Source organism: Megalops cyprinoides, chromosome 2 (genome assembly GCF_013368585.1).
Source record: "Megalops cyprinoides isolate fMegCyp1 chromosome 2, fMegCyp1.pri, whole genome shotgun sequence".
Classification (NCBI taxonomy): domain Eukaryota; kingdom Metazoa; phylum Chordata; class Actinopteri; order Elopiformes; family Megalopidae; genus Megalops; species Megalops cyprinoides.
The window spans coordinates 28,839,112-28,858,065 of record NC_050584.1 but is presented as its reverse complement, the minus strand read 5'-3'; the positions used below and the strand labels follow the sequence as shown (position 1 = coordinate 28,858,065).

The following is an 18,954-nucleotide window of genomic DNA, read 5'->3' as shown; positions in this document are numbered from 1 at the left end:
ACTAAGGATAAGTGTGACTGGTAGCGTTATTCACATCGGTGAAAATCACGTTCCCAGCGCAGCCTCTCACGCGGGCTCATCGCTGCCTGAGCGCAAAGGATACGCAGCGCAACGCGGCGCCGCGCCGCGACGCGAGGCGACGCGAGGCGAGGCGCGCCCGTGAACAGCAGCCGCATATAAAACGCAGCCTCCCAGCTGCTGCGCCTCTTCTGCTGCGTCCAGGTTCAGGGAGTCCGCGTCTGCGCTACCTGCTGCCGCTCAGCTTCTGACGCACCGAAGGCACGCTAAGGCGTTCCGCCAGTGAACTGACAGCGTGAGACCCAGGGATTGAAGACGGGGAAATCAAAGCTGTGGACAGGATATTCTCTTCGTTTTTATTTTACACCATGTCTTTGCATCCGACTGGTGGCACCCTTAGTAGTTAAATAATATTGTGCAGGAATTTATTTACTTGATTATTTAAACAGAGCATCGCAAACCACCTATATCGGATTCTGACGGTCTGCAAAAAAAAAGAAAAGAAAAGAAAAGAAAAGACTTTACAGACAAAACATGACAGCTTTTGTTAAAACTTCGTCGACATTAAGGTTGATATTGACCTTATTCTTTCTAGGTCTCCATCAGACATTTTGGAAACAGGTAAGTGTGCAAACACCACAAATTATTAAGAATAATGAAGAATTTACTTCATAATCGTCGTGATTGTGTTATGCAAGACGAAATAAATCATGTATAAAATTAGGAAATAGCCGAAACACGACGACATATTTAAGCATTACACATATTTTGTGGACTATTAAAGTGTGTATGCCTCAACATAATGTGCGGAGGAGAATTAATGTTAAAAGTTTGAAGTTGAAGTCTGAAGTTGAATTTCATGGACGAAACATACTTTATCTGCTTTCCTTTACTGTACGAAATAAATCTGAACCGCTTTTCATTTTAAACACTCTTCAAAGAGAATTTGTAAATATATTATTCAGACGTTCGATCTGGATGCATCCAGCTTAAAATTTCAAAGTAAAAATAAATTTAACAATGAGTAGGAATATCCGCATTTTAACTTCTTACAGACTATATGAATTAAATTTGGGCATAAGACAAGTACTGGGATAATACAATGGATCCTCGTGGCACATTTATTTCAGCAATGTTTTGTCTTAAGGATGTTTCTTAAGAAGGTTAAAGTCTCGATGGGGAACACGAAGAGCTTGTGACTTGTGATAACCCAGTTCCCGCGCACCGCAAAATATAGTAGCGTTCATAACCGTGAATAATACATTTTACTGCGTACAGAGGCGCAATGTATCGTGGAGATACAGTACTGCCGCGTTTAACAACAAATTCAGGTCGGCTATGTAAATGTAAAGCACGCTAATGGCAGCGCGGCTCTTGGCTTTGCTTTGTGGATACACGTGCGCGAGCAGCTCAGCTGTGGAATTCCTCGCACAAAGCCACCCGAGACTGTCTGTCCCGTCTGTAAGTCTACGTGGAAATCAGAGACATCGCTGCCTCTGTTGGCTGACATTTGATTCTTGACATTGTGTAAATCCCGGAGGTCAACCCCAGATTCCCACAGCCCCAAGACACAATGTGCCTCTATTTTGCTGTCGATGTTGTTGTTACAGGTCCGATGTTTAGTCACCGGCTTAGTTTTGCTGATCCGTGGTTATCACCACCGTCAGGCTTTAGAAAAGGACGATTTTGTTGCTTGTCGTGGGTGAGGCGTGCTTCAGGCAAAATGAACACAACTATGTCTCTTTTTAAGACAGTAGGCTAATCTGCACAAAAGGAGAAGTTTTCGGAAAGTCGAACCTCTGAAAAAAATTCTTGTTCCGAAATATAGCGGTTACTCGATTGTGCTAGACGTCTCCGTTCTGACGGTGTCGTTCATTACAGTCCCGTTGTACCTCTCATCTGATCGCATGTGCAGGACTATTATATTAGTTGAGGGGTCGATGCTGCTTTTTTTTAAAATCACCGTGGGCTAAGTGCTTTTCTCCTGTGGCGTCAGGAGAACAGGTGCGCAAGGGATTGTCAGACACCGAGCTGCTGAAGTGGGCATCAAGTAAAGAGTAAAACCACCTGCTCTTCAAGGTTAATGGAGTTGACTTGAAACAGTTTATTATTCGCAGACAGAATTCCAGCGTCGTCTCCACATTTAGAATGTGCCGCAGAAGTCTATATATGCTGAATCAGTTCATCGTAAATAAATTGGTAAATTGGTAAAACAGTACGGCTCCTACCGGGGTCTTGAACCTGAATGCTAGCCCCGCTTGTGGCTGTATCCATGGCTGATCAGACAGGTCATTTCGTATTGAAGTTGCTACCTTTACGTGTGTTCTGTGATGTAGACTCAGCACAGGTCATTTGCAGGCGCTCCCTGTACCTGTTCCCTTTCCCGCTCTTGGGAGAATAGGTGAGATTTTCAGACCTCCAGTCATGAAGGGCGAATACACGCGGGGTTCATGAATGCTTATCAGGAAACTCCCTGTCAAATTTAGACAACGACAGCAGCATACCATACACGAACACAGACGCACTTCGAATATGCATTCATCTCATGTCCTATACACGCACCGTATACTAACGATCGCAGGGCGCTCGCACCGGCGCATCATTTTTATTGTGTATACCGAAGGAGCATGTTTGGCAGCCGAATCAGAGGTCACTTCCACCGCTTCTCAGATGAGACTTCGAGGATTACGAATTGATACGACAGATATTTCGTAGAAATGAATGTCAAGAAAACCCAAGGCATGGGGGTTTGTTTTGAGAGAGTGACTGTTGGCATTCCCCCGAAAACTGCAACAATTGTCAACAACGGATTGCGAGCGGAGGACCAAAGGAAATTGTAACGTGTTATGAGACAAGCAAGCAAGGTCGTTAAGAAAAGTCAGATTTCGGTGGGTGCACTTCGATGAAAAATTCATGGGGAACAAAGTAAATGAAGTTATTAGAGGTAGAAGCCACCTGCTCCACGGAAAACTTTCGCAGTTAACCGTGATAGTGGCCGACTTCTGCAACGTGACATCCACACACAGAGTTGTTGTAACACGTTTATTCCGGCCGGAGTCAGATTTTACAACGAACACCATACAAAAGTGAATCTACTGTCACTGTTATTTATGGATGGATGAACAGTATAGGCCAACCTAGTCTGATTTTATGATTACAGCGACCGCACTTTGTGGGGGTAGAGATTTATTTTCAAGAATATTCCCTGACTCATCAAGCCCATTCCTTAATCCATCTCAATAATTGTCAAAAAGGTTTTTGCAGAGAAGGAACATAAGACTGTGATTCCGATTACACAAATATTGATTTAAGATAATGGGTAATACAGGTGTTATTGATGATGAAAACACGAAGGAACTGTACATGGCTAACATTTCACAGAAGGAGAGTTAAGCAATAAAGACAATAAGATACATAAAAACAAATTCACAGGGGAAGAGCAAAACAAATTTTTCCTTTTAATTATTGTACTAATTAATTTAAATTAATCTTGAATGAAACATACCAAAATGCAAAAAGGGAAACAAATTATGGAAAACATGTAGGGATAGTGAATTCTAATCAAAAATGAAAAAGGTAACTAAAGTTATTAAATCTCATAGCAATGATTAAATAATGGCTCTTTTGATAAAAAAGATATAAAATGAAATTGAATCAGGTCTTGTAAAACATGATTTGGGAAGTGCATAGTCCCTTCATACATGAATAATTTAAAAAGTGCCCTTTTTAAAAGAATTTATATATACCCAGAAGTAGAGCTGTGTTTTGCCTTGTATGGCTAATTCTATTTATTGTCTAAGATGTTTACACTACAGTTCTCAGACTTTAGCTATTAGCTCCTGGAAAAGGCTGATATTCATGATAAACAATACTTCAGGGACTCGCTCAATACAAAAAAAGCAAAAAAGGTGTCGTCTGTGTTTGGAAGGGTTTAATGACGTAGTTGCAGGGTGTGTTATTGCAGGGTGTTTTTGGATTGATTGTGCTGCTTGACCTTCTTGCCAGTTTCCCTCCACCCCTGCCAGTGTGATCCACTGTGTATCTAGTGAGAAGCAGCATCCAAAATCTTTATCTATTTTCTTTACCTTTAACCACGATTGCAGCTCTGTCTTCATCTGCGTCTCTCGGTTAAAAGCAGAGAGAATGGATGAAGAGTTTGGACGCTGCTTCCCGGTAGGTTCAGAGCGGATCGGTGTGCTTGATGCACACATTGCAAACGTACCTCATATTCCCGTACATACAGCAGTCAAATGTCTGGGTATTCCTCTTTTCACAGTGGAAAGCAGGCGCTAAAGACAAGGGAGATACACTAGAACCAGAGCTGTATAATTGCCACGTGTGAATTTAGTAGCTGTATCCTTTCACACCAAGATATAATATACCTATTAAGATCTCATGTCTGGTCAGTGTAAATGGGGTAGAAGATGTGCTCAGGGTGTACAATCTATGTACAAAGGTAAAAGGACAGGATTTAAAAGGTTAAAGGCTGAATTATATACAAATTAATGGGTTCATAGCCCCAGGATGGTCCATTTTAAGGGCTATATGGCACTTGTTGACCACCATGAACCTCTGATTTCCCTGGTGAGCAAGCCACAGGAAGTGGGGTGAGGGGGGGTGCTCAAAGCCTCAGGGGGAAGCTGACTCAGAATTCCCTGTTGGGTCAGGGAGCGGTCAGACAGTGTGTCTCCCCTCTAAAAGAGACTGGTCTTCCATCCTCTGGAGTCATGGAGTTGTGGCTTCCATCAGTTCCAGAATATGACACATTGTCATCGATACGCTGAGATGATTCGCTCTGACAGTTGGAGCTTGCTGCAATCAGACACGCAGTGTCATTACAATAATGATGATCATTAGACTAGATATTAGATTAGATTCAACTTTATTGTCATTGTGCAGAGTACAGGTACAAAGCCAATGAAATGCAGTTAGCATCTAACCAGAAGTGCAAAAGAATAGTATTAGTAATAGTATCATGATGATGATGTTTGATGATTATTGCAGCCATTGATGACATTTTTCTTATTATTTCCTTTTGTCATAAACTACATGAGCTTTAATCTTTTATTTTATTATCTTCTTGTGTTTCATCATTACCCTCAAAGTTTTAACAACAATGACTGTGATAAACTCCTCCAGTCATTGTGATTGATGTGACTCTTTGGCTGGACAATCTTGTTGTGGAGAATATGGGAAAAGCAGCATCTTAAAACGTCATTTAACTGACAGTCTCAAATTGGACACATTAGTCTTTATTTCTTTATTGTAGGCCTCCATATTTAAAAACTATGATGTACAATTGTGTTGTTATTACTCATTCTTAAAAAAACTTACTAGATCACTTAAACACCTTACTTTATCACTTAAATCACAAAAATACAGACACCAAAGCAGTTAAATAATCAGTAGATAAAGTCTGTGCTTTGTGAACTGAGATGGTTTGTGCCAGAGTGTGTGCAGTTTTAACTCATGTCCATTTTAATGGATCATGGACTTGTCTGTGAAAGGAAGTGACCACCTGCACAAAGCATTCTGGGAATTAGAGACAGAGAGGGAAAACTGAGAAGACTGCAGTTTGAAAGTAATATCTGCATTTTGACAAAAATGAAACAGTTTATGTTGTTGAGGACAGGCATGTGTATTGACACCCTTGGTTCAAATGGAGATTGGTGTAAGGTGTGCAGGTATAACAAGGAACAAGGCAAAACCAAGTGCAGAGATGACCCAGGACACAAAAGGCTTGGTACAAGGGTTCAAACATAACAAGGATGGCAGCTCAAGGCTGAGCAAATGCATAGAAAAAAGCAGGGCTAAAGTAACAGAAAGCACAGGTGAAACCAATAACTAATCAACACATGTGGAAGACATAATGAGACATAGAACACAGGAAGTTATGAGGCCATCTTGTGGTCATCTTGGGAAGCAGCAGCTGAATCCCTGACAGTAAGATCAGTCCTCTTGCCCCTCACGCATTAGAGAGGGCAGATGTTTCTCTCTGACATTAGAGCATCATTGGGACTGTTATCAGTCAGACACGCAACAGTCGTCAGATTCCTGGTGTAATGAGAGTACATGTCTGGCTGTGGGGGTCACATTTGCGTGACAAGTTTGTGTAAGGATGCATTACATTGCTCTCTGTAAGGGGCAGCAGTGTAGAACAGTGGTAGGGAGCAGGGCTTGTAACGGAAAGGGTGCTGGGTCAGTTCCCCACTGGGACTCTGCTGCAGTACCCTTGGCAAGATGCCATAGTTGCCTCAGTAAATATCCAGCTGTATAAATGGGTAACATGTAAAACGTGTAACCTATGTAAGTCACTCTGGCTACGAGAGTCTGCTAAATGACAGCAATGTAATGCAATATGCAAGGTGGCGCTCTAGTGTGTTGTCAGCTGGAGCCTGTTGCTGTGCAGTGCCAATAGGGGTAAAGCTTCACACCATTATCTTACCTGGCTGTCATGTCTAGCTAGCCCGGGCTACACACTCAAACTGTTCTTTATTCAAGGTTGAGAGAGCCTTGTGCGAAACTAGACTTTCACCGTGTGCACATTACACAAGCTAGCTAACTGGGTACAGCCAATTACATGCAAGCTTGCTTAGGCTGCACTCTCACATAGAATTCCATTGAAAGTGGTATTACGCAACATCAAATCTGTGAAGACTTATTACAATAAGCTGTCACTATCACATTTAGGAGTATGGGTTTGACCATATTGAGTAAGCCCTTTACTGTACAGTATATCTTCACTAATGTGAAAGGCACTTAAGAATGAACTTTTAAGCATCATTACTACAGCCTTCCACAACACAAATTAATAGATTAAGTGTTAAAATGAACACAAATGAACAAATTAAGGATAAAGTGAAACAAATCAGTCTGTGACCTTTAGTTGAGGAAGCAACTGTCAGTCATTCAATTTCTCTCAACGCTTGTTCAATTAACACGTTAATCAAATGAGAGAGAAGAAAAAAACTTGTGTAAAATAAAAGATGGCCACACTTTCTTCCCTCTAAAGGGCTAAAAATTCCAAGTGTGGGTGAAATCAATGTCTTAATCAAATCTGATTTTTTTGCAGCTTCACTCTAATGGCAGCCAGTCATTATTGCCCCCTTCGCTTGTCGGAAGTTCATCTGTAATGCTAGTGATTCTTCATTCATGCTTTTATTTCCAGCAGCCTTCAGGCCTGTGATCTCTATCTGATCATTTTCTTTTTTTCTTTTCCTTTCTCTGCCTCCCTTTGTGTTTCGGGGAGAAACTCTGTGCCTCTGAGTTGCTTGCGTCGTTATCAGAACGGATCGAAATCAACAGGAGTGACGTACCCACCCCCGCCCCCTCGGCCCCCACCAGGAAATCTTTAATAGCTTTACAAATGTATTTTGAATTAGCACAAATCTCAGCAAAGGGCAGACGAGGAGTTTTGGTTATGAGATGTAATTAGGTCTGTCACATTACCCTGCGCTGCCCTGGGGTTTAAAACAGCAGAACTCCAACCCTGAGAGGGAGGGAGACGGAGGATCGTTCTCCTGGCTAGAGGGCTTCTGTTTTCTTGTTCATCGATTTTGTTTGCTGCACTTTTTCTTGAGTGCAACTCTATAAGGTTCAGGTACAGTGATCAAATGATAGTTCCCTTTATTAAAAGGTATTGATGCGGACGTTGTTGTGGGTAGGTACTCCTTGTGGACATTGTTTCTGACAAAATGGCAAGGCTGATGGGGTGGTTGTTTTTACTTTGAGTTGTCATGGCTTTTCATTATTGGTCTTCCACATAAAGCTTTACGAGAAACTCACCAGTTTACTTGAAGCAAAACCCCTCGCAACATATTTATGGTTGTTCTATTTTAATGGGCCTAGGGGGTGGAACTGTGTTAAAAAACAACTCTTCCTCAGCCCAGATCACAGTTACATTACGTTATTGCCATTTAGCACTCTTATCCAGAGTCATTTACATAGGTTACAGTTTTTACATATTATCCATTTATACAGCTGAATATTTGCTGAGGCAAATATGTACCTTGACCTTGTACAGCAGCAGTGCCCCAGCAGGGAATCAAACCAGCAACCTTTCGGTTATGAGCATTGCTTCTTACCGCTACACTACCCTGCCGTTTTATGTTATACGTGAAGGCTGTGTATGCCGGCACGTGGCTCCTTGCCTATTTACACAGTTGAGTACTGCCTCTCCTCTGCTGCACACTGCTGCCCACACTGTCACTGTGAAACATCGGAGACAGTCATTCTCCGGAGCGGCTTCAGCACAGCTGTCTCCAGCGCAGGGATTCATGTTTGAATTCACAAATTTGAGAAGCATACTGGAAAGTGGCAGTGGTGCGGTGTCTCAAACAAACACAGATGCTATGAATACATTTCAAATGTATATACAGTATGTGGAAACAATTTTAAATAAATAAAGAAAATACGATTTAATGGCTGCTGGGGATTAAAATATGTGCTGTGGATGAGTATCTCAAAGTAAACAAGGCTTTTCCAGCACAGGTTTAAACAGCTTTCACTGATAAAGGAGGGGAAGCTGAAGGGTGTGTCCACAGTCTACAGTGTTTTATCCATGTCTGAGCAATTAGGGTCCAGTGTTTCCTCACCTGGGACTGGTAATGCTCCGTTTTACATACACGTAGACCTCATACTTAACAGGTTGTAATGAGAGGATTATGCGTTCCTGGACTAGCTGCAACACTGCTGTGGCAATGCCTTTTCCCAGACTCAGGTTATGACGACATAAATGCTGTCAAAGAATATGCATAAGATACAAGATGTTAAGCTTTGTATTATATGGTGGCTGCTAAGCATGATAGTATCTGGTATTTAATAGATTTTCTAACATTTTTTCCAACTGCTTTAAATGCTTACCAGACACGCACACACATGCATACCCACACATTCATGTATATTGTTGCATGCACACATATACAGTGTACCACCATCATCATCATTTCCACCAGCAGTGGAGTGCTAGTTCCTAGTGTTTGTGACTGTAGAGGCAGCTAACAGATAAGGTGCTTTGATTGGTATTAATCTGGGAGATGTAGTTTCTGCTGAGGTGCACTGGCTAATTAGGAGAAGCCTCTTGTTACCGACTCTCTGCAGCTCAACCAGCGGGGGTTAAAGGTCATGGCATTGCACCATCTGTAGAGTAAGCAGGGAGTCAAAGACATCCGCACATACACACATAAATTCACGCGCACATGCAGGCACGCACAGACACACACACACACAAGCATCCTCATCTTTTATTCTCCATCCTGTATTATGATAATTATGAAGATACTTTATATTTCCAGAGAGCAAATGCAGCCCTCTATAACATGGAAGGGTACAAACCACAGAATATCTGTCCTTGGCGCCATCCCGTGAGGTAGCAATGCACCGTCTGCGCAATACGGCATTTACAATTAGTCTCAAGGTCATCTCGAATGCCAAACGAGGTAATAAACTCATGTTTCAATTTCAATAACTGCCGCAGTCAGGAAGACCGTGGAGGCTGTGGAGGAGGTAGAGATTTAACTCTTAACAGAGAGGGCACATCTGTCCTCCTACTCAAAACGCCTCACTGCACCGCATTCATTTGGGTCGGTACATTATTGCTCTTATTGACAACTTAAATGGTTACCCACTCCAGGCAGAATAAATCGTCGTTATTTATTTATTAACACCATTCTGATCTATGCATTGCGCTTCTAGATACCACAGCTCCTCTCGTGTTTGTTTACGCATTTATGCATTTTTTTTTTCATTAGATGAAGCGGAGTCTAAAATATGCGCTTTTTCACTTTTCTCGTGCTTCTTTTTATGCCCTCCCGTTTCAGTGACATAATTTATTGTTGTATCTTTTTTTTCTCTTCCTAACACATATTTGACAGAACTTGGCGACAGTCAAATGAAAGCCTGCTTTGGAAAGGAAATCAGACGTTTCCAATAAGCGCAGATTAAAGAGCGTTTTACCGCGGTTTGTGACAGACTCACCTGTCACGCCGCAAAGCGAGTGTTGCAGTTGCGAAAGAGCGGCGCGGATAAACACTGTCGGTAAGCGCAGTTAATGAGGAGATACGGGTTTTCTCTCCCCGCAACACATCCACCGAGTTCGAGTTTCACTCTCCTACCGGTTTTAAACGTTAATACACACTGCCGCGGCGACGAAAGCGTGTCATTTCTTTTTCAGAAAAATAAATAAAAATAACAAAAACAAAAACGATGAGTTTAGACTTTCGCAGAGTTAAGATTTAATGAGATAGTAAGCTTTTTTGGTGGGGAAAGAAAACATTGTAGATCCACTGGAGCAAGTTTAGAACAGCCTGTATTCAAGATTGTTTCATGTGTCATGTAAAAAAAAAAAAGTCATTTTCTATGGACCAGACTGTGGTAAAGTAATTACACAGGTGGCGAACTGCCTTTATTAGTTTTGATAACTCTAAAATGGAATTTCCCAAAAAATGCTTCATTAGTGAACTTCACCATGTTTTTCCTCTAGCTGAATGTTACGGCCATGCTGAGTGAACGTTACTTTTTGTGTTGGCTGAATGTTATCGTAACGTGTGCTGTTTCTCAGAGCAGAGGAGTGATGGCGCGTTCTGTGTTTCGGGTAGACAGAGGCCAGGATGAGATCCTTTTCTTTGTTCGCCACATGGAAAAAAGGCAAATCTCTTCCTCTAAGCCAGCAAACAGTTGGCGTAACCACATCCTCGCGGTAGTGTGGAGTAATGAGCTGGAAGCGGGAGGCAGCAAGGTTGAACTCATTTCACTTACATTATCCTTATTCTTAGTGCTCTCGAATATTTAAAGTAAGTGCAGAAGTCTGTTTGAATGACTCATTGAAACATTCACTAAGCACACTGATATTATTCTGGCGCTTGCAAAGAGCTGTCATTCACGTTAATAAACGACTGTATATTGTTACAGGATTATGACTGGTCTCCTTGAGTGCTAAGTAAGATTTTTTTTTAAATAATTGTATTACATGCATGTACCATTTTTTCATGTGGGTTTTTATTAATATACAGTATACAGTTTCTAGCATCCAAGCTGGGAGCACACTAACACTAACAATGTGTCAGTAGCAGTTTCTGGAAAGGATCTTGCAAATACATCAGGTTATATATTTAGATAGTGAGCAGAAACACTAGTCTGGGTGATTTGCACAGCTTACATTCTACATATTTCAGCCGTTTATGTGGCTGGAGTATCTGCTGAGGTAGTTCAGGTCCAAGGATCAGTGCACGACATGAGATTTGAACCTGCACCCATCTGTTAGCCAAGGCCAGCCCTCTAAAGTCCACCTGATGCTGACGGTCACTCCTCCCTCTCTCTCTGTCCCTCAGACAGATGCTATCCACCCAGACTGTGCAATCATCAGCCAGCACATGAAGGCCCAGGAGCTCTGCATCCAAACCCGCAGAGAGGAGGCTCGCAACAAAACGCGGAGGCCAGGTAAGGCTGCTCCTCCCACACGGCCTGTGATTGGTGCAGCGATCAATGTCCACAGGGCAGTGATTGGTGCAGCGGTCATCAACTTCAGGGCTGTAAGTGGTGCCAATGGTCAATCACTGCAGGACCATTGGGAATGAAGCGGTCATTGGCCGCTGGGCTGTGAGGGGTGTATATGTCAGTGACCACAAGACTGCAAGGGATGTAGTGGCCATTGATTGCAGGACTGCTGGTACTGTTGTGGTCAGCGCTGCTGTTGTGATTTGAACCACCAAGGTGCTTTCTCTGTTTAGCCTGTAACAGGGCTCGATCAATGGGGATATGCATGGGATGTTATTGTGTAAAAAGATGTTGTTATTTGAAAAAATATTTGAGATATGAAACTTCAAGTACCTTCATAGTTCAGCCAATAATAATAATAATAGTCAGTTTGGAGGATTTTATAATGTAGAATCCATAAAGCAAAAAGAATAGTAAAGATAGGATATTTTATTTTTAAAAACGGCATTTGAAAATAGTTTACCAATTCCTTCACAATTCCTGAAGCGCAAAATGAAATTGCACAGTGAAACGCAGGGCTGGGCAAAGGGGCGGAGCCGCGACCCCTGTGGAACAGAGCTGAACAGAGCACTGTGTCCCACCTGCCCTAGCTGGTGCCGTTAATTAAAGCCCGGTGACTGGCACAGATAAGTGCAGAGAAGCGTGGCGCTTTGAATAGGTGAGGACGGCGGCCGCAGCGACCTCAGCCTGTCAGTCATCGGGATTGGGATACTCCTCCTGACCCATTTACAACCCCCGAGACATCGCCGATCCTGTCGCTTCACTCCGGCCTGAGACTCCGAAGGGCCGCGTCTCCCACCTTATTAAATTTCAATAGGGAGAGAAAAAAAGGGGAAGAAAGCGAAATCGGGGCAGTTGCTGACGTATTACCTTTCCCCTTATAAGACACGGCGGCAGTAAGCAATTACAGGAGGTAATCAAGTGCAGAGAGTGGGAGATTAGAAACGGCGTCTCCAGGTGTGATGGGAACGGGAAGAAGGGATGCCAGGAATCAACCAGCCCGCCCACGAGGGGGAAGGACCCAAATGAGAGGAAGCTTTTGTAACACCCCCCAATACCTGGCTTTTCCACAGTCACCTTTTTTCTAATTCCTTGTCAGATATTTAAGTCTCCAACTTCGGGTTCCATTTCTTCGTGCTTTTTGAAGAGGAGGTTCATTTCCAGCTGCAGTTTGGTGTGCATGTTGGATTGGTACTTTGAACTCATCCTTGGTTTCCTGCAAAACGAGCTGTACTCTTCACCTCCATGCCACCTTGCTGCCTTGCAGTGACTTTGACAAAGCTGATTATGGAGTGTGATGCAGACAGTGGCATTGATCCTATGGGCGAAACTACAACAAACTCAACAGTTTGTACACAGGCTGTACACTGCATCAGCCAAAACTTGACAACCATAACATGATCTCACAAACATCCGATTCCCCTCATTATTAATAATTTCCATATTTTAAATCATAGAACAGGAACTTACACAAGAAAGTGGTGGAGATGTGGAAGGGAAAGGGTTGCCAGATTGTGCAGATACAATTGTGGCATTTTTATACACTTGTGCATAGAGAGACTGGAAGACCCTCTCTTGTGGTGTCAGAGCTCTTCTGGGCTCGATGCTCAGTGGTTGTCCTGCCTCACCTGTAGGGTCTTGGAGGGCAGCTGCAGGGATGGCAGTGTGTAGGGTTCAGTGGTTAAACAGCAGAGCTGAAATTAGCTTGCATGAGTCCTGCATAAAGCTGGTAACATCAGGGTAGCAGCAGTGACTGGTAGGGTAGCAAGTGGCAGAGCGGTTTCAGTGGTGACCTCACTCCCTGAGACTCCGGTTAGCTAGCATTGTTGCCTATGGAGCTAGGGGAAAATTGCCTTTAGCTCAACTGGGAAGTCATTAGTGTCAGGTTGTGCAACGAGAATAAGGGTTTGGATTTCATATGCGTTATACTTAAAACCCAAATACCCTCATTCCAGGACAGAGCATGGCTCTGATACCAGTCTAAATATTGATGTGTTTGTATAAATGGATCTTTTGCAAAAGCTGAGGTATGTGAAGCTGCCCTGAATAAAAGCATCTGCAGACCTGAGAAATTATGCAATAAAAATCCTCAAGAGGCCTTTTTCAGCTCAACTCTTCCCATCCACCAACAGAACCCACCTGGGTGGTGCACAACAGCCTTACCTGTGGCAGAAGACCCACCACACATCAGCTGAGGTGGAGGGGAGACGTCTTTAATGACTTAATTTGGGGGTGATTAGAAGACCAATTTGACCTGGCAAGATTGGAAATTTGGCAAGGGACCAGCCCTATATTTTCTGATAAATATCAGTTGATTGTTAACTTAATTAGGGCGGTGAGTCCTTCCTTTTGCATCCTAATGTAAATTGGGCTGCTAATCCGAGTTGTTAGGATTAGCCACCCCAGCAATTCATGCAAACTCATTCAGCTTTGAACTGAGACACCCTGTAAGGTAGTGGTAGGGCCAGGGTTGGCAACTGAACGGTTGCTGAGTTGATTCCTCACTGGGGCACAGCAGTCATACTCTTGGGTGAGGTACATAACGTAGAATTGCATCAGTCAGTCTCCAGCTGTATAAATGGATTAAATTGGAAGTTGCTCTGGATAAGAGTGTCTGCTAAACGACAGTAATGTAATGTAAGGGTCTGAGGCTTGGGCGTGGTTAAACATGAAAACTTGCCTATAATATGCAGTTTCCAGAGGATTCATAAGTTGTTCTGAAATGACTTCAGGAAGCTGTAAATCAATTTCCTCTCAGATGAACAAATTATGACATTTTAATATGCCCTTAGACCATGGAAAATGTTAGCGACGTTTTTTTTTGGGGTGTGTGGTCATTTGCTATCCTGTACAGCTCTTCCAGGACCTGTGCTTATAATGAAACCCTGTGATGGATCACTGGAGCGGATTTGATCTGAAGCTGGAGACACCTGGGCAACACTGAGAGTTTTTTTTTCACTCACTGTCTTCTAACATTCGTATTCCTATCGGGTGTATTTGGACAAGAAAGGAAAAAAGAAGGGAATATAAATCAGAAGACCTTTTCGGTGACGTGCTTATTATCGCAGACTTATTCCTGCACACATTCTACTGCAGCCGTTTCCATATTTAGCCTGTGCGGGTTAGCGGGACGCGGCACTGCGCACCTCACCTGGGGGCCTGCTCGAGGACGATAAAGAGGAGGTACACTCCCCCCCCCCACGCTGACTTTAATTAACTCCCACCAAATGGAGGGGAGGAGGGCAAACTCCACATCCAGACCTGATTCATGAGCTGCTGATAATCCGTGACAGAGGAGAGAGTCATGACTGACTGTATCTTACAGACAGAGAGAGAGGGGGGAGAAAGGAAGACACAGAGACAGAGAGATAGAGACAGAAAGAGAGACAAATAAAGACAGAGAGAGAGAGGAGTACAGAGACAGAAGTAGGGAGGGTGAGAGAGAGATGACAAGAGGAAGAGAGAAAGAGGAAAGAGAGAGAGAGACGATCTTGGATAAACACCCCAATGAAACTGCACAGAGAGTTCTGCAAAAATACTCTGAAATGATGAAGCACAACCCCAAGAAACTCACACGGGGCCGAGTCAGGCTTTCATCCATTGATTAGTAATGTACAGAAAAAAGTGCTGAAATTTCTGACTCCTTTTAAACACAGCAGTCCCAACTCACTCTATCATAAAGCCATGTGATACCAGGAGCTGAACCCCAGAGGAGAGTCCCCTCGGCCAGCTGGTCCTAGGGCTTACCGCTCAAACCCCCAGTAATGGCGTTCAGCCTCAGGACAGAGGCATTAAAATACAAACAATTACAGCACAACAGCCACAAACCTACATCACATGCTGAGATACACACAACAACGACATCAGGACCACGTCATCCCGATCACAAAGTCAACCCAATAATAACAACACACGCACAAGCCTGCATCCCATACTGAGATACACACAACAGCAATACCAAGACACAGAACTCCATTACCCACTGGGGAACACAACCAGAAACGCAAAGCGAAAGGGCATGGTATCTGGCCCTAAAACACAGTAAAAAGAAAGAAAAAAAATTAAACCAATAAAAAGATTGAGAAAGTACAGAACGAGGGTGCAGCCTGGTCTTAGAGACAGACTGGCTGTGCTTAGGCTGCCAACTCTGGTTGGTCAACACAGAGCTGCATTTCCACACCACATGTGAAAAATCTGCTGAAATACAAAAATAAATATGATACACCCAATATCCACAAACCTCCCAGACATCCAACAAAATCCAGTCCAATTCATTTCTAAGTGTCTTACAATGTCATAAAATATCATAAATGTAACCCATTGTCTTGCCATTCATGCAAACTGAATTGAACTGAAAGAGATGGTGATAGACAGAGAGACCCATATGAGAATGAACTATATCGTAATATAGTGAGAAATATGTTGTTCAGCCGGAGAATATATTGCAAATACATTATAAATATATTAAGGTAAAGCAGCAATATATTGCCATATACCAAAAAGGCAATGTAGAAATATATTCTCTAAAATTCTGAACGCAAATTTTTTTGCATGGGAAGAGATAGAGTGCATTTTCTAATCAGGTGTGAGAAATACAAAATTAGTATGGGAAATTTTCTTCTAAAAAGTCCAAAATATTCCCAATTTTCCAAACCCTGTCAGAAATTCAGAAAATATAAATTCCTGAGACCCTGAAGAAGAACTGTGTGTTTTTGGCAGAACATTCTAAGGCTACCTGTCCAAGCCAGTGGGACAGCAGCCGTGTATTATTAATGTTGTGATTGCCTTTAGTAGCATACTTATCATAAGGGCAATTATTGCTGTGTTTATTATTGTCAGTATACATTTTAAGCTTCAGCGATGTGTACAATATTAGTATGTCACGCCTTTGAGGCATTTTGCATTGAATTGGAATGAGGAAAAAAAGATGGAGGGATGGAGAAAGAGAGACTACAAATGAAAAAAACAGGGAGAGATTGAGAGATTGAGGGTGATGGAGAGAGAGAGACTTTTACTTTTTACATCCAATTCATTTCAACGACAACAATCTATTTTCGGAATAAAATGATATCTAAAGGTCCATTTGGGCTACACCATGAAAACACACAAAATCCATCACCATGACAACACTTGAATTCCACCATCGGCCTGGATGAAATCCATCTTCTCCAGCATCTTATCAGGAGCCAATCACATTAGACTGAGAAAAAGAAAAGAGCAAGACCCCTAAAACTCACAGTGAATGGCTCTACAGAGGGATGTTATGTGTGTTTGTCATGCTGGTAGAGGAGAAGACGGAGAGAGACAGATATCGTCGTAAGGATGGAGAGACACACAGAAATAGAGAGACAGATGGGAGGGCTGTAATTACCGAATTTCAGATTCACATTTCATTGCTGTGAGCACAAGTTTTCTTTTAATTGTAGTTTTTTTATTGCAGTTAGCAGCTTATCCCATTTTATCTCAATTTTATTTATCTCGACGCACTGTTACTCATGCCTTAGCTTGGCCCCAGCACCTGGCTTGCTCTTGTCCTTCAGTGGTGCTGGGCTCTTTCCATTACATAATGCATAAAACATAATAAAAATGTTTATACATATTACATTATATATGAAAATGTCAGGGTTCAGTTAAACATCAGTGTGTCTGTTACATGGCAAAGAGACTGTGCTGTTTACATGAATCAGATATCAATGCGCTAGAGTAGAGATACACCACATGCATTCAGCAACATCTAGTCCAGCATTCCAAAACAGATCACACACTTCTCTTCCTTTAGATGTCTTTGTGTAACAATATTTCTTTTGTCTAAAATTTGCACTCGATTTTTATTTTGGTGCTGATTGAACATTTGAATATTTGCACTAGGGCTTGAGAGAGGAAGGCAGAGAGCAAGAGAGAATGAACAAGAATACATTTTGTGGTTATTGATAATATAGCAATAAAATTGTAGTCAGAAGGGGAGACAAGTTGGGAGGTTGAAAAAACAGTTTAAGAGATGGGAAGAGTTCATTTTGTGCAATTGGTATTATTTGATAATACATTTTTAGTCATAACAGAGGGATGAGAGTTACTGTGAGAGAGAGGGGAATGAAGAGATAGAGGGAGAGATAAAAAGAAAAACAGGATGGAAGGGAAAGAGAGAAAGAAAAAGTGAATGAGAGGGAGAGAAAAAGAAAGAAAGAGAGATTGGGAGAAAGCTCTTTAGTTCAGTATGCCTCAGCATTGGTGGAGGAAGAAGAAGATGAAAAAAAAAGCACAGGGTTTATTCGCTCTGATGGACTTCTATTTATAGAGCGTGAGACCACGACCGAGGCAGCGTTCTCAATTAGCTTTTTTTAACAATGACTTTTTGAAAATGAGCTTATAGCTGACTCCTCTGGCATCGTGGCACTTAAAGAGCACATTAGCTGTGATTGGTCCCTGGACCCCCGGGTGACTTATTATCACGGTAGCTGTCATTTTCAGCGTTCAGAAGGACACCAGGCGGCATGGATCACTGAACCTGTTTAGGAAATGTTAATTAAGTCCTTTTATGAATTATAATATGTTAATATCTGTTTGTTTCAAAAAAAGCTTGTCATGGCTGCATGCTCAGGTAGCCATGTGTTTTGTGCAATGTTGCTTTTTCGACGTAACTGAAGATCTTTTTTTTTTTTTTAATGACCAAATAAATCTAGAATCTCTGCAGGAAAAGGTATCAATGGAAAAAAGATAACTGTCACGAAGCTGACCTTTGGGAAATTAACATTGTGTTTAGAAAAGCCTACTTAAACCCCAAAAGAGTGTGAGTTATTACATTTTTTCGACCTGCTGTCTTTGACAGTAATTACATTTTAACCATTTAAAACAATTTTAAGATGTCACATAATTTTAGTATGGTTAAGTTTATAAAAAAAAGAAGCTAAACTGAACAATTGCTTTTAAAATCTCAAAGAAGTTAAAACATTTGCATACCTGTTGTTCTATGGTATCATTAGCTGTAGATCTATGGTGCTTCAGCCCGAAGCCCTGTGTCAGTGCCTGGACCTACGTGATGTCTTTAGCTTAGATTAATTTGAAAAATAAAAGCAATTATTCATTATTAACAACTATTTGTTAATAGATTCAGACATTGAGTGTTCTAGGTTCTATCCTAGATGCAGACATTTTAAAAGGTATGAGCAAAAAAGGCAGCAAAGCACTGATACATTGTTAACAAGGTATTAACTTTGTTAATCATCAAATATTTGTTGGTTTGGATAATCTCAAATGAAATGGATTTTACTGGAACCATCTCTAGCAGTGTGAGGTGGTGTTTTCCCCAATATTCTTTTTAGTGGCATGAAAAAGTTTTAATATTATGAACTAATCACTAATGGGGCCATGCAAAACATTGGTGTCATTGGAAGCCATAAATGACAACATGACAAACTGAAAACAATAAAGAGAGAAGACAAATAC

General features: G+C 41.9%; 1 protein-coding gene across 1 annotated transcript in view; it reads left to right on the top strand.

Moving 5' to 3' along the window:
* The first annotated feature begins 224 nt into the window (after positions 1-224).
* The window catches only part of LOC118773202 (pituitary adenylate cyclase-activating polypeptide type I receptor-like), a 39,469-nt gene continuing 20,739 nt past the window's right edge, over positions 225-18,954 (top strand). The window contains exons 1-2 of the mRNA XM_036522035.1: positions 225-639; positions 11,346-11,454. Of these exons, the coding sequence (XP_036377928.1) occupies positions 553-639; positions 11,346-11,454 (196 nt within the window). The 5' untranslated portion in view covers positions 225-552. The remainder of the gene's footprint in view (positions 640-11,345; positions 11,455-18,954) is intronic.